Source organism: Pipistrellus hanaki (assembly GCF_964339955.1).
Source record: "Pipistrellus hanaki genome assembly, chromosome: 2".
Taxonomy (NCBI): Eukaryota; Metazoa; Chordata; class Mammalia; order Chiroptera; family Vespertilionidae; genus Pipistrellus; species Pipistrellus hanaki.
The window spans coordinates 46,430,880-46,457,141 of NC_140504.1; the positions used below are offsets into that span (position 1 = coordinate 46,430,880).

The 26,262-nt window shown below is 39.2% G+C and overlaps 1 protein-coding gene across 2 annotated transcripts in view; it reads right to left on the minus strand.

Moving 5' to 3' along the window:
• Positions 1 to 4,644: 4,644 nt before the first annotated feature.
• The window catches only part of ATP13A5 (ATPase 13A5), a 94,921-nt gene continuing 73,303 nt past the window's right edge, over positions 4,645 to 26,262 (minus strand). For both annotated transcript variants that reach the window (XM_084872835.1, XM_084872834.1), the window contains 7 exons: positions 24,507 to 24,603; positions 22,449 to 22,521; positions 16,765 to 16,939; positions 14,248 to 14,450; positions 8,000 to 8,088; positions 6,463 to 6,543; positions 4,645 to 4,952 (listed from right to left, as the gene is read on the minus strand). In XM_084872835.1, the coding sequence (XP_084728961.1) occupies positions 4,692 to 4,952; positions 6,463 to 6,543; positions 8,000 to 8,088; positions 14,248 to 14,450; positions 16,765 to 16,939; positions 22,449 to 22,521; positions 24,507 to 24,603 (979 nt within the window). In that variant the 3' untranslated portion in view covers positions 4,645 to 4,691. The remainder of the gene's footprint in view (positions 4,953 to 6,462; positions 6,544 to 7,999; positions 8,089 to 14,247; positions 14,451 to 16,764; positions 16,940 to 22,448; positions 22,522 to 24,506; positions 24,604 to 26,262) is intronic.

Here is a 26,262-nt window from a genome sequence, read left to right on the forward strand (position 1 = left end):
GGACATAGCCATGGTGTCAGGACTGAGGCAGGTGCCAGGACAGGAGGGGAGGGCAGTTGGGGTGATCAGGTTGGCAGGGGAGACAGCTGGGGATGCTCAGGCCAGCAAGGGGGGAGGGCAGTTGGGAGCGAGAAAGCCAGCAGGGGCGGCAGTTGGGGACGAGCAGGCCAGTAGGCAGAGTGGTTAAGGGCAATCAGGCAGGCAGGCAGGCGAGCGGTTAGAAGCCAGTGGTCCCGGATTGTGAGAGGGATGTCCAACTGCAGTCAGACATCCCCTGAGAGGTCCCAGATTGGAGAGGGTGCAGGCCGAGCTGAGGGACATCACCCCCTGTACAGGAATTTTGTGCACTGGGCCACTAGTATAATAAAGGGACAGAAGACTCGATGAAAGACTTGAATCTATTAAATGGATTCTGATTTTACCCCAGGGCTAAAAATACTCTACAGTTTAGCTGCAAGGTTAAGAATAGTAGTAACAAAAAGGGTCATTTACTGCAATCAAGGCCAGTAGAGATCTTAGCTCTTCTTTTCCTTATACCCTGACTTTTCCCTTTTCAATTTTATGGCATCTCTCTTCCTCCACTGGACCTGTGTGGGGAGCGGAGGAGGGGAGTAATGGATATCTCCTACCAGATACCATGATCTAAAAATACCCATTCATTTTTTTTCTAAATTTAGTTTCCTCTTTCTTTTATGTCCTGTCCTCAAGTAATAGTTTTAAAATAATGAGTAATTATCTAGTACTGTCAACCCTTTGCACTCCGAACCATTCTGGACATTGGCTACCAGCTACTCGACGCTACTTTGCGGCAGAAACTCAATTCCCCGTAATCACTAATAAACTGCAATCTCCCCTGAGAGGGGACATCCGAGTGATATGCTAGAATTCCGATGTCCCCTGAGAGGGTTCAGCGGAGTGCAAAGGGTCAAATTAGGGTGAGATTGATGGCAGTTTAATGTATTACCTCTCCCAAGATGTGTTTATCCTATATAATAAAGAAGCAATATGCAAATTGACCCTCACACTCTCACATCACAAGATGGTCACCCTCATGTTGTCACAAGATAGCCACCCCCCCTTTCCATGTGTCACAAGATGGGCACCCCCATGTCACCACAAGATGGCTGCCACAAGATGACTGCCCCCACATCATCATAAGATGGCCACCACAAGGTGGCCACCCCCACATTGTCACAAGATGGCCAGCAGAGGAGGGCAGTTGGGGGCAACCAGGCTGGCAAGGAGGGCCATTAGGGGGAACAGGCCTTCAGGGAAAGACAGTTGGGGGTGATTGGGCTGGCAGGAAAGCAATGAGGTGTCAATCATGCCAGCAGGGGAGTGGTTAGGTATCAATCAGGCCAGAAGGGGAGCAATTAGGGGCCTATCAGGCTGAAAGGCAGAGTGGTTACGGGCAATCAGGCAGCCAGTCAGACAAGTGGTTAGGAGCCAGCAGTCCTGGACTGTGAGAAGAATGTCCAACTGCAGGTTTAGGCCTGATTCCTGTGGGACCGGCAGTCGGACATCCCCTTAGGGGTCCCAGATTGGAGAGGGTGCAAGCTGGGATGAGGGACACCCCCCCAGAGAACAAATTTCATGCACGGGCTTCTAGTCTTTTAATAAACATGACTTTGGAGGGCAAATCTTAACCCAAAACAGGAGTCTTGGGTGTGGTGGAATTAAAACATTGGTGGATGGGGAAGGGAGCAGAAATGAGAACAGACCTAAGAATAACTCATGTCAAACCTTTCTAAAGAACTCTGGACTTCACTACTTCAGAAGACATGCTACATAATGTCAAAAATACACTTTTAGTTTTTTAAATTTATCTTTATTGTTTGAAAGCATTACAGATATCTCCTTTTGTCCTCCTATTGACCCCCCTCCACTCAGAGCTCCACCCCCCCCCCCCCCCGCTTCACCTTAGTATTGTCCATGTCCATGGGTTATGCATATATGCATATAAGTTCTTTGGTTAATCTCTTCTTGTCCCCCTCCCCTCTTCTCTCTGAGATTCTTCAGCCTGTTCCATGATTCCATGTCTCTGGATCTATCTTGCTCATCAGTTTAGTTTGTTCATTAGATACCATATATAAAGTGAGATCATATGAAACTTGTCTTTCTCTGACTGGCTTATTTCACTTATGTACTTATATAAATTTATGGATTAATTTTTTACATAGGTAGTGTTCAAGGCTCCAATAATTTTCACCTTGAAAGTAAGCTCACAATTAGTCATCAGTGTTCCTATAAAAATGGCCACTTCTGTTCATGGGCAGTTTTTTTTATAGGTCAGCAATTTTCAACCAGTGGGTGGTGTGCTGCAGGAAAATTTAAAACATGCAGTACCTGACTATTTAGTCAGGGGCACCGACCTCTTTTCCCATAGATTGTCAAATAAAAAAATGACAACAGCCAGCACAACAATAGCCATCAGTGTAAATGAATCAAAATTATACCTATTTTGCTGTCAGATCAGGAAAACATACAGTTTTGGTGTGTCACAGAATTTTAGCAATCAGTTTATGTGTGCCATGAGATGAAAAAGGTTGAAAATCACTGCAATAGGTGATCATTTGATAAGTGGCCATGCTCATTGTGCTTTTATCAAAGTTTTTCCCCAAGGCTATTAAACCTTCCTCTGAGCATACATTTAGCAAAGTTAAATATAGACTTCAACTCTAACATTTTCTACTTCCTAAGAAATCTGTGAAATAAAATGATCACCTATCAGATACCAAAAAGGTTGTTGGAAAAACCGGGCCAAAAAAAAAAAAAAGCTGTACATTTATTAAATCAAGATTTTAAGAAATCTTGTTATGCTATCTGCCATAGGGTATCAGTTGAATCCTCTTGTGCTAATGGTCAAATTATTAAATGCCTGAGTTACATACTTTTTATTTTGATATATGATTTTTAACCATAAGATAAATATTTTATCTTTTTATCATCAATTAGTAGCCACTAAATAAGGTACATTTTGAAAATTATCATTCTCCAAGAGCTGTGCACCAAAATAAAAACAAGGTTTTGTAAATAAAATGGAAATATAAAGGGTTGTTTTTATAAACATTTGCATTTATGCTATTGGCTTGTGTAACAAAGCCTTTAATCGAAACAAATTAATGAAATGTAAAAAAATTGTTTTTCCTTCTAAAGCAGTGGTTCTCAACCTTTCTAAAGCCTCGACCCTTTAATACAGTTCCTCATGTTGTGGTGACCCCCAACCATAAAATTATTTTCATTGCTACTTCATAACTGCAATTTTGCTACTGTTAATGAATCAAAATGTAAATATCTGTGTTTTCCAATGGTCTTAGGCTCTACAACAGAGGTTCTCAAACAGCTAGCAGAAAAGGAATTTCGTGACCTTGAAATTTTCAATAAATACATTATTGAAAACATACATCAGTGTTTGGCATATAATTGGCACTCATGGAATGGGATGGTTACCTAATTGCCTATGAACTATTAAAGTTCTGTTAAGTTAGCAAAATTACATTATTATAAATAATGCCTATTAGATAATATACAATGTTTACTTGGAATAAATGTCCTCTCAGGTCACAGTAGAGTTGACAGGTACTAAAGAGAATAGTGTACACAATATATTTGTAAAGGGTGGTTGTTAATGTGCATTGAATAGTTATTCAGATAATGATTTAGAATCTAATGAAAAGATGAAATGAAACTCAAAATTGTTTAGTAGCTCGGAAATTGTCATGGTGTAGATACAAACATTATGGGCCCATCTCTCCCCTAAGATTGTGTTTTAAGATGAGTAATACTGACTTTGGGCCAACTTTTAGTTAAAAACAAACAAACAAACAAACAAACAAAACAATTTAAGGATTTCACCTGTCAGTAATGAAGAGTAAAGAAAGGTGCTGTGTGCTTCTTTAATGTAAAAGTACATTTTAACCGTTTATTTCATCATCTTCGTGATCTACTCTGGACATAGCTCATTGGCCCCAAAACAATATGTTTTGGGAAATGCCGTCTTTGGTGGAGTTTGCTTAGATGCTAGCTGTGCCCAAGCCCAGATTATCCGCAATAAACAGACACCTCCTTCATTCTCCACTGCCACACGGCTCCAGGTCACCACAGTTAGAGCTGAATTTTCTAAGTACATGCCAATTCTTGTTTTTCTCACAACTGTACAAAAGGAACAAAAGGAATTTCGTGACCTTGGAAAAAGAGTTGTACATAAATGTTCTTCGCAAGTGAATGTAAGGTTAAGTAAACGTGTGACAATTTATTCAGAGAAGGGTGTGTTTTTTTCAAATACTTTTATTTTAGATGAAAATAAAAATATATTTGTGAAACTTTCAATGATGATTCTTTTTTAATTTTCTTTTTTTAAAATTGATGTTCATACCATTCATTTCACTGCTGAGAAAAGCTGTACATTTTAACCAGGATAATGCTATGTAATGTGAATATAGTGTTTTTTGTTTTTTTTTAAATATAGATAATCCAGGCAATGTATCTTTTCCCCTCAGTGATAAAGGGTAGGATACAGTCAAAATAAGCATTGTTAAGGTTCTTTGTCGCAAAGCTCAGTACACAGAAATGTGTTTTGAGTCCCCAGCTGGAGAGAGGACAGATGAGGGTAGGCTACCCTCACCTCCCCACAGCACTGCAGTTTCTGGGGAAAAGGGGATGCTGTTAAGCATGTACCACAACAATTCTGATTACAGTCTGGTCCAAAAGTGCTGTTGTGTGGTTTGGCCTCCCTGTCGGAGCTTTCCCTGTGGGAGCGGTTCAGGGCTTTCATAGCCTCGGTTGATGTAGAACCCGTTTTGGCCATCGCCTGAATAGTCCGTCCTGTTTGTGGGAGGCCAGGTGGAGTCTTCTGCCAGCTTCTTTTGCCAGTTCCTATACTGACTTTTCGAAAAGAATCCAAATTTGTTTTTGATCAATAGCCAGAGCTCTCGATTTTGAAGGATGGCATCCTGGGAAATCCAGGGGGGGGGGGGGGAAAAACCATCATCCACTTCCCCTGCTGCCTGGAGGCTGGTTTCTCCCCGCTGCAGACCCCTGTTTACCCCCACCAGCCGCTCCCCTCCCCCCACCCACCACTGAGATGTGCTTGTTGCTGCTGCTGTGCTGGCTTCTCCCGCTGCAGGCCCCATCAAATCTAGCAGCTCTCCTCTCTTTCCCTTGAGAAGCAAGTGTATTGGTGTTCTCAGAAATCTGCTGAATGTGTACAGCCTTTCATTTCCACATATTCCTAATTAAATTCTGGCTAACAATTCACTTAGAATTAGTTTACTGCCAGCGATCACCAGGTATTGTACTCAATAACGTACTCAAAATCAAGAAAAGAAAAATCACTGCTACCTGCCATATGCCACCTAGAAGATGACAAATAAAAGCTTGTTGAATGAATAGATGGACTCTTGCCATCAAATAGATTTTGTTTCCCATTTGGGGCTCTTTTTCCCCCCTAAGCTCACATGCACACGATTTTTACACATAACAGAACTTGTCAAAATTTGCATTCCACTTTTGCTAATACTCGGCTTTCATATACAATTTGTAGCTACAGTCTTCTTAATACTCCTTTTTAATGATTGTATAACATTTCTCCAAATTTCTGTATAACTATTTAAACAAACATCTTTACTTTAGAACACGTGAGTCCAGTCTAATGTTTTATCACTGCAGGTAATACTATGATAATACCTTCATACCTTTTCTCTCTCACTTGTTTTTTTTTTTAAAAAAAATATAGTTTCAGAACTAGAATTCCTCAGTTAAAGAGTATGAGAAATTTTATATTGGTTGCATTCACTAGTGTGTGTGTGTGTGTGTGTGTGTGCGCGCGCGCGCGTGTGTTTAAAAATTTGGTTGTTTCCTTTCCCAAAGTACATATGGTACATGAATCTTTAAAAAAAAAAAAAAAAAAAAAAAAACCTATCCTTTAAAAAATATAGTACCCGAAGCTTTCACTGTGTAAGTAAAGTGATTTAGTGACACTAAGTAGAAGAGAAATGCTGTCAGAGAAGACCTTCCAGAGCAAGAATTGAACTAGAATGAGCAATGGCTTCCCTTCTCTCTTAATTAAGGAAGGCCTCCTGAAGACAGAGCTTCACTGTAAATGGTCTCATTGAATTTCCAAGCTGGAAGGTCACCTGGTCCAGTCTCTAAGGGATAACTGAGACCACTAGAAAAGTACAATACAGTGCCTTCAAGTGAGGCAAAATTAGAGCTAATTTCATGGCTTGCTTTCTATGCTACAGATACCACGGGCATTTCTATGCGGCCTTCAAAGAATTATAAGTCATTCTATAAGAAGTTTTCCTCAAAGGGTACACACACAATTTTTACAAACCCTTCTTAACTAGCACTATTGGGGATAAAGGTGTTCGCTCTAAAAAAACGAGCATCTGTGGAAAATGAGACACTTGATTTGTTTATCTCCTTGGTAGAATAATAGGAACCACACAGAAATCACTTTACCTCTACAAAGAAGGCCACACAGAACTGGATCAGGGCTGCCACCAAAATTGAAATCCTCCATGATGTTGTGGTTGGGATGAGCTGTGGAAAAAGGAATACTATTATACTATTAGACTTTTCATACCTGACACTATGAAAAAACATATTTAATTTACCTATTTGTAACAACTCTCTGAGCTTGGAGGGTGGGCATTATTTTCAGCACTTTATAGACAAGAAAGTCAGGACTCAAAGCCAATAAATAAAAGGCAGAGCCAGAATTCAAATGAGAACTGACTGTCTCATGTCCTGTGCTCCCTCCAGTGCCTGATGACAGACATGGAGTAAATATGCCCTGGACCACAGGCCCGAGACAGGGCATTCAGAAGCCTATGTCTCTCTTCATTTTTGTCTTTTTAAATACAGCAAACAGGGCATATGATTCAATCATTCATCTAATTACATTATGACTTCTAATTCCCCCAAAGCTAAATCTACTTGAAATTCATTCCCTCAGTAAAATTGACCTAGGGGTAAACATAAGGGGACAGAAGTTTAAGTTTACTTTAATTGAAGTGAAGGGAACATTTTCTGAACACATCTTCCCAGCCCTAAACCAATGGCTGGATGAAAGTCAAACCTACCCAAACCACCTCCTTTTAAGGATCAATGGGTACATATTGACAACCAACTACACTTATTTAATGAGTTTAAGAGCTACAACTTCCCCTGGCTGCATCCATAGCAACAAACAAACAAAAACACACACACACAAAACAACAATAAAAAATACACATTACAAAAAACACACACACACACACAAAAAAACCCCACTACATAGCCCCATTTCTGATCCTAAAAGGTAGAATATGGCTAACTATGTAGAGGACTGAGCTGCCTTGAGGACTAAAACTACAGGTCCTCCACAGTATAAAAATGCCCACTTTTAATTCTCATCTCTATTCTGATATGAGTTATTTTTCCCCCAAGTGGAGGCAGCCTTTCTCTTGGTTGTGAAAAACAGCACACTGTGTACAAGGGCTGTCTGGAGCAGCTGTAAGATATGGTAGTGGGTCAATACTTTTTTATTTCTCCCACAGTGTTGGGTCCAAGAACAGGCTCACTAACCTCTAATAAATTTAATTTTAACACACTGCACCCTGGATCAAATGGGGTCTACTGTAATCAAACTCCTTACATTCAGTTTCCAACAGATAGAAATATGATTGGCCTATACGTCTACATTTTTCTAACTCCTCACAGCTATGGTATGAAGGATTTTGACTATATGTTTTAAAATATTAAACTTGAAAAAATGATTACTGAATTTAATGCATAAAATTTATTATATCCGTATAACATTGAAGGATAAAGTATTTCATATATATATATATATATATATATATATATATATATAATACAATTTGCACTTCTAGAAAATAGAAAATGTCTCTCAGTGATCAGAGAGACTATGCTAACAACAATTTGAAATTATAATGCAAATATGGTCCCACTGCACCTGTGAGTCATAACAGAAGCATAAATGAATAGCACTTACCTCCATCCTTCGGTATATAACTTGAAAATCAGAAAACAGAATGAAAACTGTGAGGCCCAAGACAGTTATCAGCAGAAATGAGAACATATCTGAAGAAACACCAAACATTACTTTTAGATGCTAAAGGAATGTTTCACATAATTTGGCACACATTGCAGAATCAATTATCTCTGTTGGGAAAATACTAGATACATCTTTGGATGTTTTGAAATATCCCCATATGTTTTAAAATATGTTCGAATGCTTATAAGATAAAGGTGATAACTTAAAATCTTTCCTCGAAAGGCTGGGTATGAAAAGCTGCTAATAAGTGTACTGTAGTAGCTTCCATAAAGGAGCTACCTCAACTGAGGAGTCCTGGCGGGGGGAGCAGCGGTAGGACCTTCTGCAGTGATCAGTCCATGTAAATGGTCACCAGACAGACCATGTGTCTACTGAGTCGGGCATTCGTGTACAGTCAGTCCTCTTGAGAGTACCCCATTCTTTTTCATTGCCTATGGAATACATCCAAGGGTCTTTGATCCATGGCCTTCCACAATATGGTTCCAATTAGCCTTTCTAAACTGACCTCTGGTTGCTCTTTCTTACAAGCCCAGGGAAGTTAAACCTAAACCTGCTGCTTCCAGAGGCTTCTATCCCTCTGTTCACAGAATTCCCTGTGTAGATGGTATTTTTCCTCTCTTGGCAAATTCCAATTAAAAAAAAAAAAAAAAAAAAAAAAACCCAGTTCAAATATGACTTTATCTTTAAAGTTCCCCAATTCTTCCTTACAAAATTTTATTTCATATGGTGTATTTCATGATCTTTGCATGCTCTTCATTTATGTATCAACTAGACTGTAACCACTTAAAAGTGACTTTGTACTTGCTTCTCGCTGGGGCTCTAAATTGAAAGAGTAAATGAGAAACTAGCCTGCACATCTGCTGGGTTCTCTCTCCCCAACCTGCCAAAACTGCTTTACTTTTAAGAGCTAAACTTCCTAGAATGCAATGTACCAACATTACTGCTCTTACCCCAAACCTCATCCACTCCTGTTCCATCAGAGCTTTTAGGTACTTTGTAAGATGGTGCATTGGAAATTCTTTGATAGAAATAGTACTTTAGCATTTAATTAATGTTTCTATGATATCAATGATTCTCATAATCCTCAAAATTTATAAACAGCCCTAGCTGGCTTGGTTCAGTGGATAGAGCATCTGCCTTCAGACTAATTCCAGGCAAGGGCATGTACCTTGGTTGCAAGCGCCTCACTAGCCCAGGCCCTGCTGAGGGCTCATGCAGGAGGCAACCAATCAATGTGTTTCTCTCACACTGATGTTCTTCTCTCTGTCTTTCCCTCTTTCTTCTACTCTCCCTAAAAATCAATGAAAAAAATGTCCTCTGTTGAGGATTAACAAACAAAATTTATAAACAAACTAGGTTTTATTTTATGCCCATTATTCCAGTATTGATGATCTACTGGCCCTCAACTCTACATAGGTCATATCAAGGAGAAATCAGCGGCAATTGCTCCTCTACTGCAGGTCCTAATATTTTAAACAACCAGAGCTCTGGTTTCACCTTGTTCATCCACAAACACCATCATATTAATCTACACTTTACTTTATATACAAAGCTGGATACAGCACCTCCTGGAGAATAACCAGGCTTTCTCAGGAAGGACGTGAGGCAAAGAGGAGAAAACCTGGGGCTGCCTCTTCCCAAATTAAGCAATCTGAGCAGGTTGGTGACAAGAAGATCCCAGGAAAGGGCAATGTAGATTGTTTGCTTCATTGTTTCCAAGTCCCAGGGACCCAGATGTTTGGAAGATGATGACCCAAACATTCATCCTGATAAAGGCCTGGTGCTCACTAGTAACTGAGTGCATATCACACTGTCCTCAGACTAATGATCTGAAAAGCAGCCAGTGCATCAATGAGCAATGTGGAAACAAAATTATAAGGCTCTCTTCTTTAATTCAGCTTTGGTTGGAACTGTAATGAACATCTGAAATGAATGCTGCCCCCCTTGATTAGTCACTATTGATGAGGAAATTTAGAGAATCGGGCTGTTTATACAAGTGATTTGGAAGGAAAAGTTCTGGGCAAATCATTACAGATTATATTCAGATAAGTGAATGTTGACACCTGTTTCTATAAAAATTTAACCTGTTATGAGAACAGATTGACAGTTGCCAGAGGGGAGGAGGATTGGAGAACTGGGTGAAAAGGGTGAAAGGATTAAGCACTACAATTCAGTAGTACAGAATAGTCATGTGGATGTAGATTACAGCATAGGGAATATAGTTAATAATGGGGCTAAGTGGGTACATGGGGCAACAGGAGACCACTCTGTCAAATGAGTGATTTTCTGCCCACTTTGCTGTGCAGAATAGTGTTGAATGTAAACTGTGGTTGCAAAAAATTTAATCTGTACTTTTTCATATATCTCATCATAAATTGATCTTCTGCCAAAGGCTGTTAAGAAGGGCAAAGACTTTTCTATTGTATCAATATAAAATTGCTTGTATATTGAATAGTAGATCTAAGAACTTTTGACTTATATGACCTTGAAAATATTATTTATTCCATTGGTTGGAACTTTTTTCACTTTAAATTATCAGCTATGTTTGACATAGGGGTTTGAGCTTACCCAAAAGCTTTAAATCACTATGATGTAACTAATTCAGCTCTAAAAAACTCAATTTAAGCAAAAGGACTCTGTAACTACAATTCAAATTGAAGCACTAGCTAACGTAATATATCCTTCTTGTGAAATATATATATATATATATATATATATATATATATATATATATATATATATAAGGCCAGTGACCAGAATGCTGTAATGACTGGTTGCTATAATGTCCACTGTGGCCAGCAAACCAGCTGATCTAGGGTGGGGTCGGCTGGCTAACCTTTCGTGGCCCCTCCCCCTGGCTGGCCTTGCCCTTGATGCCCCCACACACACTCCAATCAGGGGCAGGGCCAGCCAGCCAACCACCCATGGCCCAGCCCCCAGTTACTGGCCCCCAAATGCTCCCCACCACCGAAACTAGGAGTGGGGCCTACCAGCTAATTGCCTGTGTCCCCTCCCCCCAAGCCTGCCTCGCCCTAATTGAGCCCTGATTGGGGCTGGGACACCCAGACCCCACCCATGCACAAATTCTATATATAGTATATATATAAAAGCCCAGCAACTGGAAAGGTGGAAGGGACAGAACAGCCAGAATGACCAGTGGCTATGACATGCACTGTGGCAGCCAACCAGTCTGATCCAGGCCCTGATTGGGCCCACTGCTCAATTGCCTGGCCTCCTATTAGCCCCAAACACCCGGAGTGGAGCCATCTGGCCAACTGCCCTCGGCCCCTGCCCCTGCTGGTCTGGCCCTCACCTGTGCATGAATTCATGCCTCTAGTATAAATATAAAAATGTAAAAATTTTAATTCAGTAAAATTTATAAACCACCACAAGGAAGTGGGATTTGATCAAGGATGTGAAGATGATTTAATGATAAGTTTATTAACGTAACAGACTAGCACTTGGTCACAGGACAACAAAGAGCATAATTGTCTCAATAGGTGATGGAGGAGTTTAATGAAATGCATCTCCCATTTTGAATTTTAAAACACACTTCTAATTTTTGGAAGTACAATAATTTCAATATATAGCCTACCTTGAACCAATATTCAAAATTATATTTATAAGTAAATATAATTATTATATTTTATTATGTTTATTAATAAAAATAGTTTTAGTAGTTTTCAGAAGCCTGGGTAGAACTATCTGCTATTATCAATATTATTTAACATTGTCCTGAAAATTCTGAACTCTACGGTAAGACAAAATATACAAAAAAGTATAGGGTTAGTTTTTTAAATAAATGTATAGGATCTATAGTTCAGAAAACAACAAATATTTACTGAGAGATATACTAGGAAGCATAAAGATGTAGAGAGACAAAACATATTCTTAAATGTGGAGATAAAGTGTGTAAATAAGTACATTTTTTTCTAAAGGGGATTTTTAAAAAGCCTGACAATTTATTCTAGAGTTTTTCTGGAAAAATAAACAAGAAAGAAAAATAATAAATATTGCCAGAACCGGTTTGGCTCAGTGAATAGAGTGTCTGCCTGCAGACTGAGGGGTCCCAGGTTCGATTCCAGTCAAGGGCATGTGCCTTGGTTGCGGGCACATCCCTGGTGGGGGGTGTGCAGGAGGCAGCTGATCGATGTTTCTCTCTCATCGAGGTTTCTTACTCTCTATCCCTCTCTCTTCCTCTCTGTGAAAAATCAATAAAATATATATTTTTAAAAAGTAATAAATATTTTTAAATGAAGAGTAACAAGAATACACCAACCTTACTACTTATAAAAACATATAAAAGTATAATTTCTAAAGCCAAGTGGTAGATCAAGAATAGGCTGGCATACCAATAAAACAGAGCAGGTAGTATAGAAAATATTAATCTTATAAAAATTAACATATAGTATAATTAAGTGGGGAACCTTTTTTCTGCCAAGGGCCATTTGGATATTTATAATATCATGAGAAGCCTGGTGCACGAAATTCATGCATGAGGGCAGGAGAGGGTTGTCCTTCAACCCAGCCTGCACTCTCTCCAATTTGGGACCCCTTGAGGGATGTTCGACTGCCCATTTAGTCCCAATCCTACTGGGATCTAAATAGGCAGTCAGACATACATCTCACAATCCAGGACTGCTGGCTCCCAATTGCTCGCCTATATATCTATATTATATATATATGAAACCACACACACACACACACACACACACACACATATGAATATAGGTATGATAATGGTGGCATTACATTGAGTTGAGAAATAAACTGCCTTCCTGATTGCCCCTAAATGCTTCTGCCTGCCAGCCTGATCAGCCCCTAACCACTCCCATGCCAGCATGATTGATGTCTAACTGCTCCCCTGCCAGCCCATTTGCCCCCAACTTCCGTCTTCTGCCAGCCTGATCACCCCTAACTGCCCTCCCCTGCAGGATTGATTGCCTTCAACTGCCCTCCCTTGCAGGCCTGGCCCCTCTCAACTGCTCTCCCTTACAGGCCTGGTGCCTCCCAACTGCCCTCCCTACTTGCCTGATCACCCACAACTGCCTCCCCTACAGGCCTGGTCCCTCCCAACTGCCCTCCCCTGCTGGCCATCTTGTGTCCACATAGGGGCAGGATCTTTGGCCACATGGAGGCAGCCATATTGTGTGTTGGAGTGATGGTCAATCTGTATATTACTCTTTTATTAGATAAGATTTGTGGGCCATACGAAATCATTAAATTAAATAGTAGTCTGTTATATTTGGTCAAACATTTAATTAACTCACCCTTAATGCCTTGGTAGGGCCAGGCCAAATGATTTCCTAGGCATTACTAATATATGGCCCAGGGCCAGATTATCCTAACCCCTGGTATATAACATAAATATAATATTAAAATTTACATAATATAAATTATGTATATGAGAAACCATATATATATATATATATATATATATATATGAATATAGGTATGATAATGGTGGCATTACATTGAGTTGAGAAATAAATGACTAAAAGGAATATTAAATAATAAAATACACTGTGAAAACTAGGAACTAATTGGATAAACTAGTTTGATCTCTACTTTTATATCCCAAATGAGCATTAGGTTTTAAAAACCATTAAAAGAAAATTTTAAAAAATTAAATAAATGATAATATGATTTTGTAATGAGAAAAAAATTGTGCATAAAGGCAATGGAAAATTCACAAAGGAATAAACAGCTCATAAAATAAATAAGAAAAATAACAGCAACACAATATAAACAAATGAATAAAAATGTAAATGAAATCCAGAGAGGAAGAAATGGCTAATAACATGGATATATGTTCATCCTCACTGGTGATTAAAGAGATGTACAGAATTATTAAAGTAACTTCCTCAATGTTATAAATCATTACAAGGTTATATTTGAATTGGTTGGAAAAACTTTTCCAAAACATTTTGACATATATGTAGGTGCTTAAATTCCTTCTTGATGGCTCACAATAGGGCAGGACTCATGTTACAACTCAATAATGCATGTGCTTCCATGCCAATGAGAAGGTTTCTCCCGTGGGCTCTACCATTTAGTACTCAATTTTAGATCAATGCAATGGTTTCCCTCTCAGCCAATCACCTCAGTGAATTGCACCTCCGGGGAACTGGAGGGGGAGGAGAAAAATAATATTCGAAAAGAAAAAGTAAACTTCATATACTTACAGTTTGTGTAGATGGATTTTCGAAATGGCTTTCCCTTAGAAAAGATAAATGCTACTGTGACACAGTTAATGGTCGTGATGGGCCACAGGGTGGTACTCTCAAAACTTAAAATTGAACCAGGAATCAGAGTTGCATTTCCAGTCCAGTTTTTTTCCAAACTCATATTTGTTGAGAAATTACTTTGGTTGTCCAGAAAGCACTCACTACAAAAGAATCACCAGCATTTATGGGACCTTTTATTTCATTTTTCTCCAGCTGGTGGAAAAAAAATTAATTTACCACTACCACAGAACCTCAGCTTTCAAACTGTTCTAGCCAGTAACTACCAAGACATAAAGCTCTTGCCATGTCAAAGCAGAAATAAAATTCAGCGGAACTCAAGATTGTTCTTTGTGCAGCACTCCATTTAGAAAGGGCTTGAGTGGCCGTTTTCTATGGAATTCCTTTTAATTCAGAGTAAATGTGTGTGGGGGTTTCCCATCCAAGTGCTAACTAGGCCCGACCCTGCTTTGCATCCAAGATCAGACTAGACAGGGTGTGCTGAGTCCTGATTTTGAATCTGTCCACCCTCTCTTCTCACAACCAAAGGCTCTTACAGAGGATTTGAACATAACACTCTCCTGCTTATGAGTGTTCATGGCTTTGTTTTGCCAATAAATTAAGTTGAAATTTCTTAGGCAAGTCCAGAAGACCTCCAGACTCTCATCTCAATGTATCTTTGCAGCCTTATCTTTTGCTAGTCCTTATAGACTCCTTGTATTCTGAAAATATAGGGATATTCTCTACTCCCTAAATATCACTATTTGTATATCTCTGGGGTCATATGTGCTATTCCTTCTGAATGCCTTTACATTTGCTGGCCAGCATAACCAGTGCCCCCATTTTCCCCTCTTAGTGCTGCATTTAGCTCATTATTTTGCAAATATTCATTCACATGTTTTTATTTTCCAGTCCTGGGATTAGAGTTTCTTGAATGTGCAGTTTTCCTTTTGGTTTTATTTTGTTTTACTCAGATTTTCAACAAATCCTTAGCACCTAATATAGTGATGCCACATAGCATTTGCTCAGAAAAAATATTTAAGATATGGGCTTCCCCAGTTCTGATGGAGCTTTGAGCAATGTGTGTTTTTGTGTGTGTGTGTGTGTGTGTGTGTGTGTGTGTGTGTGTGTTTCAGTTTCAAACCCATAAATCAGTTTCCAACAGTTTTCTTATTCCGCTTGAAATTTCTTACTGCTATTGTAATTGTTTATAAATAACTTCTTTTCCAATTGTGACCTTAAATGCAAGACTTAAGTCTTATTATCCTTGGCTTCCTGAGGCTCCCAAATGTGCTTTGCATAGAGGAGATGTTGAGTTAATGTTTGCTTAATAGATTAATGAAACAATCAGTACTTAACAAAGCATTCTTGCATAAAGTGGACAGATAAACTAGAAGAGTTGAAGCACGAAGTTTAACACTAAGCTAGTATATCAATATAATTACATTGCAGATAAGAAAGCTGAGGGCTAATATGACTTAGCTAATTAATGCTAGAGGCAGGACTACCTATCCATCATCCTTTTGGCTACACCATGTTGTCTCCTAGATTTCATCAGACCTTTACTTCTCTGAATACGTACACTTCAATTTGGGGAGAAATCTGGTTTTGAAATAAAAATAACTTCTATATTTCAACTAGTAGTTGAAGTTCTGACTTTGAGGTCTAAATGACAGCTTTAGACCTCATTTGGTACTTTTCAAACTATCTTTCACTGGTTCCTGGCATTCTAATGCCTTCACAACCGCAGTGTAGTGAGGGGGAGTTTGTACAAGCCCAAACTTCAAAAAGAACAGCGCTTCACTTGCCTTTCCTTTTGGAGGTCAGGTAGGCTTTATTGGAAAAAATAAGTTAAACATCTATGGCACAGTTCACCTCAGCTAACCCTTAATCTATAGTTAAAGAAATTAAAGCTCGGGGAACTACAATAGAAAGATTTGCCCAAAGCAATTTAAGCAAATATCTTACATAGGAGGGGACAGCTGGCTTCAGCCCACACACCAAATCCAACCCACCAACTGTTTTTGTGAATGAAGTTCTATGGAACACAGTCACATCCACTTGTTTACATGTTGTCTGTCTATGGCTGCTTTTTCACTCTAACAGCAGATTGAGTAGTTGCAACAGAGACCATCTAGCCCACAAAGCCAAAACTATTTACAATCTGTCCCTCTGCAAGAGAAGTTTGCCCACCTCTGATCTATATAATATCTAATCTACCAGGAAGTTAATTCAGTAAACCAACTGTCAGATCTATACCTCAACAACCAATGTAAAAATGTTCTCCCATCCATTCCATATAGCTCACTCCAGGACTCCACCCATCAACTGTGTTCTGTGTTCTATCTCACCACTGGTATTTTGCAGTATGGAGACATAACTTTTGTTAATTAAAATGTTAGAGTATAGTTCAAACCCAGTTGTACAATGTCATTGGTAGTCACCTTTGGAAAGGAAAAGTAAAGAATTGACCATTACCTGTATCTGTAGACCTCACAGTACCAGGGCTGCTGCTTCACATAGAGAAATGCACAGACTTGCACAATGCAAGTGAAACAGGTATTCAACAAGACTGAGAGCAGCAAAGGGGGAGAGAGGAGCTGTCCTGCTGGTCGGTATGGAGCCAGCTTTGGGTAGGCATGAGTTGAACTCACTGAAAGAGAAATGCGTTTTTCCCAGTTACACTTTCATTGTTGAGAATAAAAAGACTGAGATGCATATCATTTTGAGTCTTACTTTAAGGCTCAAATTATGCACATGTGAGTTGAGAATTTATATCTAGGAAAGCACATTGTCCAGTTGCAAATCCAATGTTATCAGGCTTTGCCTCTTTCCTTTGGTTTTACCTTCAGAAATGAAAAGTATGGATGAAAAAGTTCTGTATTAATAAATTTACCATAATGCATGGGGCAAATGTTTTCTCTACAACCAGACTTAGCAGGAATGGTAAATAAGAAAAGAAGATGGCCTTTCACATGGATAAGCATTCCTATTACTTCTCAGTGATGATGGAAAGTGGAGAGTTAAGAGTAGAGTAAGAAAGCATCTAGGTAAACTAATCTTTAGAGGCCAGCCCATTAAAAAAAAAAGAATTTGTTCTGTTATTCATTCATCTAATGGTCTCTGAGTATTTCTATCTATCAGGATAAATGTTAGAGATGTGCTCTGTTCCCTCCTGGAAATGTGTCTCAATGGAGAACTACTAGAGTACATTAGACTCAGTTAGGAAATAGAGCTTATAAAAAAAAAATTTGCTTCCAGATGAGAATGTGAAAATATAGTTTCTATATCCTCCTGAGAAGCCATACATTCTAACAAGTATCTGTATGAAAATGGAATGTACTTCTTAGGGCAAAGCAGGAAAGAAGCATGGGAAGGTCAGAAATTAGATACATCACATTTAAAGGTTTATATCACAGTCATGGCTCAGTTCTTGCCTTCAGATCTGTCACCTTGCCCCTTTTCATAACTTATAACTGATTTCTTTGATGTGAGGAAGAAAATGAAGTGTGAATGCTTAGGTTTGTGATGGGCATTGGGTGTCCAGTTTGGGATAATAAAACTCTAACATAGTTTTTCAGTTTGCTCTATGTGTTTTCTGGGGTAATCATTTTAAACTCTCTGTATAAAATGAATGTATTGGAATGTCTACAAGGTCTCCAAAGGCTCTTCCAACTCATTTAACCTAAAGCTCCATGACCAAGGCTTTACCTTTACCAATTTAAGCAATATTTCCCCAAAAGGGTGCTGGGCTAGAGGTTATGGGGTATTCAGAGAAGAAGAAACCTCATCTGCTATCAAAGAGCTTGCAGTCTAATAGACATAGATGGGTTGTGTAATAAAGATTTTGTCTGGACTTTGTCCCAGGGTATTGGGAGGTTATCTCAAAATTCTTGGAATAAAGAATTGGGGTGGCTTTTATCCCCATTTCCTGGGATATACCCTCTAAAATCTTGGGATTTTCTGAGTCGATAGAAGTATCTTTGTTATTCATGGTGAGTCCTGATAGGTCATACCAACAAGATGACTCATGGTGGGCCTGAAAAGAGTTTGTGCTAAGGAGATGACTCAGGATGGGATCTGGCATGCCCCCCCCCCAAACAAAACAAAACAAAACAAAACAAAACAACAACAACAACAACAACAAAACCCAGCTGTATGATTGGAGAATTGGGACTTTGAGATTCCTGACATCAGGCTGATCTTCTGAGAGATAAGAGGAGCTGGGATTGAGTTCAACTTCATGGCCAATGATTAAATCAAATATGCCTCAATAATGGAACTGCCATGGAAACTCCACATGTGGGGGTTCAGGTGAGTTTCCATGCTTGGCTCTACTCGGCATATTATCACACATTGATTTGCCAGGAGGATAAGGCAAACTGACTCCCCATGGAGAGGACGATGGAATATCATCTTTGGGACCCCTACCAGATCTTTCCCTATAAGTCACATTAGCTTGTTCTGATTTGTATCCATTCGCTATAGCAAAACTGTAATCATATATGTAGCACTTTTCTGAGTTCTGGGAGATGTTGATGAGAATTATTTAATCTGAGAGGTTAGTGAGAAATTCCAAATTTATAGCCAGCTGGTCTGAAGTGCAGATGGCATGGAAACCTCTCTCTCTCTCTCTCTCTCTCTCTCTCTCTCTCTCTCTCTCTCTCTATCTCTCTCTCTCTCTCTCCCTCTCTCTTTCTCCCTTACTATCTCCTTCCTAATCCCAGATTATCAGAAGTAATCTCTGCTTTTTCTGAACTTCTTATTTTCTGGCACTCACTACTTTAGATTTGCATTTTTTTTCATTCATGTATGTGAGTCCCCCATTAAACTCTGACCTTTAGTGATTAGTCTTTTTATATAGCAGGCATGTACATGCTTAACACATAGTAGGATATGAACATGTCTAAGAGGATGGTGAATAGGGCTTTTCATTTTGTAAAGAAATTAGCCCATTGCCATAATTCCATAGTACCTACTCAGTGAGATCCATATTGGTTCTTCAACTGTAAGCATGCAACCATACCCTCAAACACACACAATTACCTATGTGCAGATTATATATGAGAAAACTATAGAGATTATCAATAGATTTTTAAAAGGGAATTTTTAGAAGGAGCAAGAACTGTGTTTTTCTTTCCTGCATCACCCTAACCAAAAGTAGTGAAGGTCATAAGAACCACCCTAAGAGAAATCGTTTTGAGGTTGAAATATCAGAGGGAAGAAATAGGGGGCAGCAGTGAGAGCAAGCTATATCATTTACTAATTGGTAGCACACGCAGAAGCTATAGGAATTAACCAAACTAGAGGTGTCTTGAAAAGAATCTACCCAATGAGGCAGTCATCTGAGGCTAGAGGTATGTACCACTAGAAGGCAGTTGTTGAAAGGAATTCTGAGGAGTCAGAAGAAGAGAGCACCACTATGTCAAGCAGAGGTCTAGTCCAGACCAATCCACAGAAAGTCTCTGAAGTACCCAAGAACTCACCAATGGGCCCCCTACAAATTGCCTGAACTTAATATATCTGTCACATCAGGAGACAGCTTAAGTAAAAAGTTCTTTGCTCTTGTTGCTCTCATATTCCCTAAAACAGGTTTTGAATTTAGGTAAATAGAGACCATTGCAAGGAAAGCAGAGACCATGGCCTTCTCACCTACTGCTTGCTCCAAACCATAGGTCAGGCTTGATACAGGGAAAGCAAAGCTCTGAATTGGATGGAAACCCAAATGTTAATTTACAATACCTAGATGTTTTATAGCTAAAGACAAGTTCATTTAATAACTGGAATTGACCAGGAGAAATGATCTACCTATGGGATAACTGAGCTTATAGGGATGGGAAAGCAATGGTGCCTAAAGGCAGAGGGTAAAAATCAAACAGAAATAGCTGCTTCTTGACTCCATTTCTCAACTTCACCCTGAGCCCAGCCCTTTTACCAAACTAGCTACATGTTTGTTGAATAGTTTTTGGATGAAATGCTGCCATTCTGATAGAACATCATGCTTCTGATCTATTACCCTTCTGAGGCTTTTTCTCCCACTGGCAACAATGATTCTGCCTTGAATCATTCCAAGTTTCCCACTGAGCCTACTCTGAGCTGAGAGGCTAACTGGCCAACTGGCATGAAATCAACAGGATAGAGCCATGAGAAAAAGTAAAGTATACCCCCTGCCATGGGAGTCAAATTCATAACCAATATCATGAAATTAAATATGTAAAAGCTCAAAATAACTTACTCAATGTCATCTGGCATTCTGAGGAAAGGCTAAGACTACCACCCAATGTTTTGGGTTTCTAATTAGTCTACTTGTACACAGTCAAATTCTTTTCGAGGGCTCACCAAATTAGCATCATTGCAAAAGAAGAAAAAGAATATAGAAGCACATGGTGATATTAATTTTGTAACGAGTGCTCATAGCATGTGATGTATTGTATCATTTTACTTCACATGTATTATTTTATCTGACTCTCACAACCCTATGAGGACATTTTCTATGAGGAAGTTATTTGTTTTATAAATAATTTTCCAAAGGTCACAGAGATAAGGAGCAGTGGAGGATGGCAATGGCCTTCACCTTCATGCAACAGACTGCTAGCTTAGCTCTTGGAAATTCCTGGTGTTCTTTTTCCTTTTTGGCATCAGTGACCATATTCATAAGTAACTAATGCCAATTACTTGAAAATATCCAACACTGCAGAGCAATATTAATTCAAAATTATCTAGTCATGTGAATATTAACAACATCCTATATAATAAAAGCCCAGAGATCGAAAGGCAGAACAACCAGAACAACCGGTCGACCAGTCTGCTATGATGCACACTGACCCCCAAGGGGCAGATGCTCAATGCAGGACCTGCCTCTTGGTGGTCAGTGCACTCCCATAGTGGGAGCACCACTTGGCTGACCGAGATGAGCCACTGCTACCACTGGGAACCCAGACTGATGTGCAGGAATTGGGGCTGTGATCATAGCCTCCTTGCCCCAGGCTTCTCCTCCTCACTCCCTGACGTCTCCTCTGGACACCTGCAGGCCATGCAGTGCCGCTGCCACTGGGCTCTCAGTGCTGATTCTGGAGGCTGGAAGATGGGTCTATGGCCACTGTGGGACTGAGGCTTACCCTGCGGCCTTTCAGTGCTATTGTCCCCGGGCCTGGCCCCAACCGGGTCCACTAGAAAGGTGAGTGCTCCAGCTCCACGGAAGATGCCAGGCCAGGTAGAAGCCCTCAGAGGGTGGGTCCACAGCTCTTCAGCTGACTGAGATGAGGGGTGCTCTCACAGCAGGCCAATTCTTGCAGGTCATTGCCTACCCCCCCCTCACCAGTGCGTGAATCCCATGCACCAGCCCTCTAGTGTAGAAAATACTTCTATGGGCTATGAATAGACATTCCAATCCTAAGAATCAAAATTTATATTACTTACATCTCTGATACTAACAAATTTTGTCATTGTATTGATATAATAAATGACTTCAATATCAGTTTTATGTTTTAAGATTCAATGTGAAATTCACAAAGTTATTAATATCCTGCCCTGCCTGATGTTTTACCTGTTATTTTTCAAAACACTTTCATTATTGAACAAGGGAAAAGAGATGACTACATCATTCTTTTTCTTTACTCTGTTCAGGCAGTCACCTTTCTCACTTATTGTTAGTATCGAACCTGAGTTCTTTGATAGGAAACACTGTATCAGTGTCATCTGCAAGGAAGGAAACGAGCCATAGCTGCTGTAAGCATACACCTTGCTTTTGTGAGAATTTCACAAGAATAAAACGTTAGCATTTGTTCTCACACATCAAAGACTAAGCAAGAATCTGGTTTCACGTCAACATGAAGCATAGCTGAATAATGGAAAGTGACCCTTCGGCTTAAAGGTCTGGATTTCCTATACATTTTTCTATGCACAAGGCACAAACCTACAAAGAACTCAGAGTACATTGACAATTTTATGAGGCTAAAACCTATTTGCTTTCAGGATATTTAATGCCATCTCTGAGGACTTTAAGCCTCAATTTTCCCCCAGCACCACTTTCAAAAATAGTCATAGGAAATGAGGTTTTAGTAGTTGAGATGCATCTTTTTCTGAAGCTCTTACTTGTGTGAACATGTCTAGAATGTCATGGATAAATACAAATAATATAGTTTATTTACTAAAGAGCTTACTTGTTAAACACACCATCAAGGTAATGGCTATATCTTGCATCATATACTGGTAATTCCCAAAGAGTTGCAGTTGCTGAAAAGGAAAGAAAAGTAGGTATGACTATTGCTCCTGCCATTTTATCATTTTAGCATTGCTAAGACATTTTGAAAATAGTCAAGAAGCAACTATTGTCTTTCTCTCCTCTTTAGGAAGAAAGTGACTTACCTTAGGTTTTCAGCTTCTTATTGGAGAGAATGAAACCAGATCACTATTTTCCCAGTGTCTTACCTAATTCCATATTAGCAATGGGGGTGTGCCAGTTGGAAAACACCCTCTTACTGGCCACAGCAGTTCTGATATTTATAGTGTCAGCCTGAACGGTTGAATTTTTAACATAGTATATTGAAGCCTAAAAGTTACCTGGGAATTTCAAACTTAAAATTTAAAGTCAAGACCAAGAAATACTCAACAGGTCTCTCTCCATTTTTATTCATAGTTTGAATTCACATCATAGTGCTTGGGAGTTCATTCACTTTCACAAATTGAACAAGTGCTTCTAGTCCAAGTAAGCCCACTGCAAACTTCAGTCTGGAACACCTGCCTTTTTGAGATTTATATAGATACTGTATGTTCAAATTTATGGAGTTGGAAGTATTTAAATAGGAGTCAACAGTCTCTTGGAACCTGCCTTGCAATATTCCTTCTGCAGACAGGTAAGTCTGTTTATCTGCTACACAGCTATTGAATGAGCACTAAATTATAATCTGGCTCTGACTACTTTACAGACCAGATATGTGCAAATGAAAAATGTTTCTGGCCTCTTAGAAGGTGAAAAGGTGCAAGTCCTTGCAGGGGGTGGAGGAGACCTAATTTAGGTCTAGACCATCAGAGTGAATAGATTCTGCATGGACTAGGGTTCTAACTCTATCCATGAGACTTGGGAACTGAAGTTCTGCTTTCCTCTTTATGAGAGGATGCAAATGGTTCAAACATGTCCCTCTCATCCTACAATTCCATTTCTGTCTTCTTTGCCCTTCTCATATCTCTTGCCCTTATTATCTGCTCAGAATGGTAAAATGATCTATATGCAGGGTGAGATGAAATAGGGAGGAATTTTTAAAAGCAGTTTCAGTTTTCATTCTAGGAGCAGCTTATATAGAATTACAGAGGGCTTTGGGAATCAGCCAGCCTAACTTTCTAGAGGCAGATGAAGGTTTGGCAAAGGACAAGATCTAATTTGTTCTTCATAATTGAGTCAGAACTTAAATCTAGGCTTCCTGACTCCTAAGTCAAGTCTTGGTTCTATGCACCCAGTTGCCCCTTAGCCCTCTGTGTATGTGATCCTTGCTAGTGGTGGATGCTGGAGTCGTATGGCCCTTTCATTCACCTCTCAGATGTCTCAGAAAAACAGCAGACTAATTCTCTCCCTGAAGTGGTCCCTAAACCTGTAGTGTCATTTTACTTTAGAGCAAGTTATGACTAAACTAATGAAATGTACTTTCAACCTGAACATATTTCTCCCATGCAGTTAATTAATTCTTAAGTGTTTATTTTTATCATTTAATTTAGAAAGTCATATTTTTTTTAAAGAATTACTCATCCTTTACTAATGGCGCATCTAAATGTGTAATTTCTGGGCAGGTTCAGAAACCAAGTTCAGGCATGGAAATTTTTTTAGCCTTTGAATCCTTCAAAGTCAAATTCAACAACTTCTATTTCTTTTGATCTCTTCTTAGTCTTTTGCCAAAAATATTCCACAGTTGGTGACTGATCCATTTCCTGCTGAGTTATATTTAGGCTGTTCTGAAGCTTTACTCATTATCCAGGGGAAGAAATAGAGGCTTGAAGAGGTCAAGTGTCTTGAGAAAAACAACATTCCTACAAAACAGAGTCACATCTCTTTATTTCTAGCTCCATGTTTCAGTCACAGCTATACCAAGTTTCCAGTTTATAGACATCTATTTTGAGAATTGTCATTTATTTATAAAACATTAAATCCTGTGTAGGAGCTGCACCCCATCAAGAATAAACCAGCGATGTAAATGCAACTAGGACTAGAAAATTATTTTGGTTCCTACCCAGTAGAGCAGTGATGTACCAATAAACTGGATTATCCCATACATGGTCAAGTATTTAAATACCCCGAAGGATGAAACCAGGGCAGCACGGCCTTCTCTGTTTAAGAAAAAATAAGAATATTGGTCATGCATGCTACACATCTTCTATGCATGCTACACATATTCTCTTTTATATTTCAAAAGAAGTTTAATTTTTAATAGTTATTGACATACATTCACTTAACCACTGATTCATCCTCTCAACTATTTACTTAATTATCCACTCATTCATTCTCTCCTTTAATCATTACCTCACTCCTTAATTCATAAACTCAACTTTATTCAGAGTTTCTGAGATACCAGAATTATGCTAAGAGTCATAGAGAATATCAATTAATCAGGCTCAGTCTATATTTTCAACGAGCTTTCAGTGAATTAGGTAGATTAGCATGTACATTATAAATACAGTACATTATGATACGGTGAAAAATGTCAAGCATTGACTTGACTGTGACTCATTGCACCCGAACAACACTTTCTTCCTGTGGACTGAACTGTATATGCCTCAGAGATCCTTAGAGACATAAAACTAAAATACTGGGGCTCTCATATTTTAGGAATGTGGATGCGACTCCAATATCTGAGACAAAATAGGTTTTGTTGGTTTCAGTACACCACAAAGAACACAGGGTAATAATCTGAGCTGGTGTGGAGATCCAAAGAGATCAAGACAAAGTGAAAATGGCAGCTTAAAAAGTAAATATTCCTCCCCTTTAAAAAATTCTGCTTGAGCTATTGCTCCTTTAACTGAGGTTTAGTGGGGTGATGGATTAAGACAGGCTGAAGAAGACAAGGTAGTGCAATAAGGGTGTGGGAACTTGGCAAACAACCCTTAGTGCAGCCTCCTCTTGTCTAGGGAGAAGCGAATCCACAAGTGAGGTAGCCCACATCCTTTTTGCTTCCAGATCCCAGTCACAGGGACACCTACAATGCTCAGAGACTGTCAACAGAACAGGAACAAAGAAGGAAAATCTAAAAGCTAAATAATAACCACCTTGCCTCAGGCAAATGAGAAAGCCCAGGAGGGAAATGGGCAACTTGCTGTGGGCAGCTATTTTCCTCCAGGCGATGAAGCACCATTTGTTTTCAGCACAGAGAATGGGGCAGAAGACAGATTCAGAGGGGGCAAGCATGTGAAGCCTGGATCATCTTCTGACATAAACTTTGTGATTCCATCCTTTATTTTCTGTAGTTGTGCATATATTTTTTTTAAGTTAAGATGCAGACTCAAAAGCGAGTGCAAAAAAACATTGCAAGTAAAGAACAAAGGATGTTTGCATGGACCCCCCCAGAATTACTGCTATTCCTAATCAGCATGAATCTTGAGCAGCTCATTCATTTATTTATGCATTCCACAAACAGTAATGAATGCTCTGATGCATCCAGTGTAGTGTGAGGCACAATGATAAGAAATGAATAAGGTAAAGGACTTGAACTACAACAACAACAGTGTTTCAAAAGGTAAAATGAAAACTCATGGATCTGGACTTATGCATTTAAAACTACCTCACGTCCCTCTGGAGGATGTTTGCTCTGGAATAAGCATGCATCAAGGAGAGTGAGGGTACTATGAGCCTAACAGAGCTGAACCACATCTAATTTTTATAAATCTATGAAATATAAAAGCAAAGAGTTTCTACCCTGAAGTTTTACTAAACCATCTGCCACTGGAGAAATCTTGCATCCTGACTTGTAATTTAAAGCAGTATACTGTATT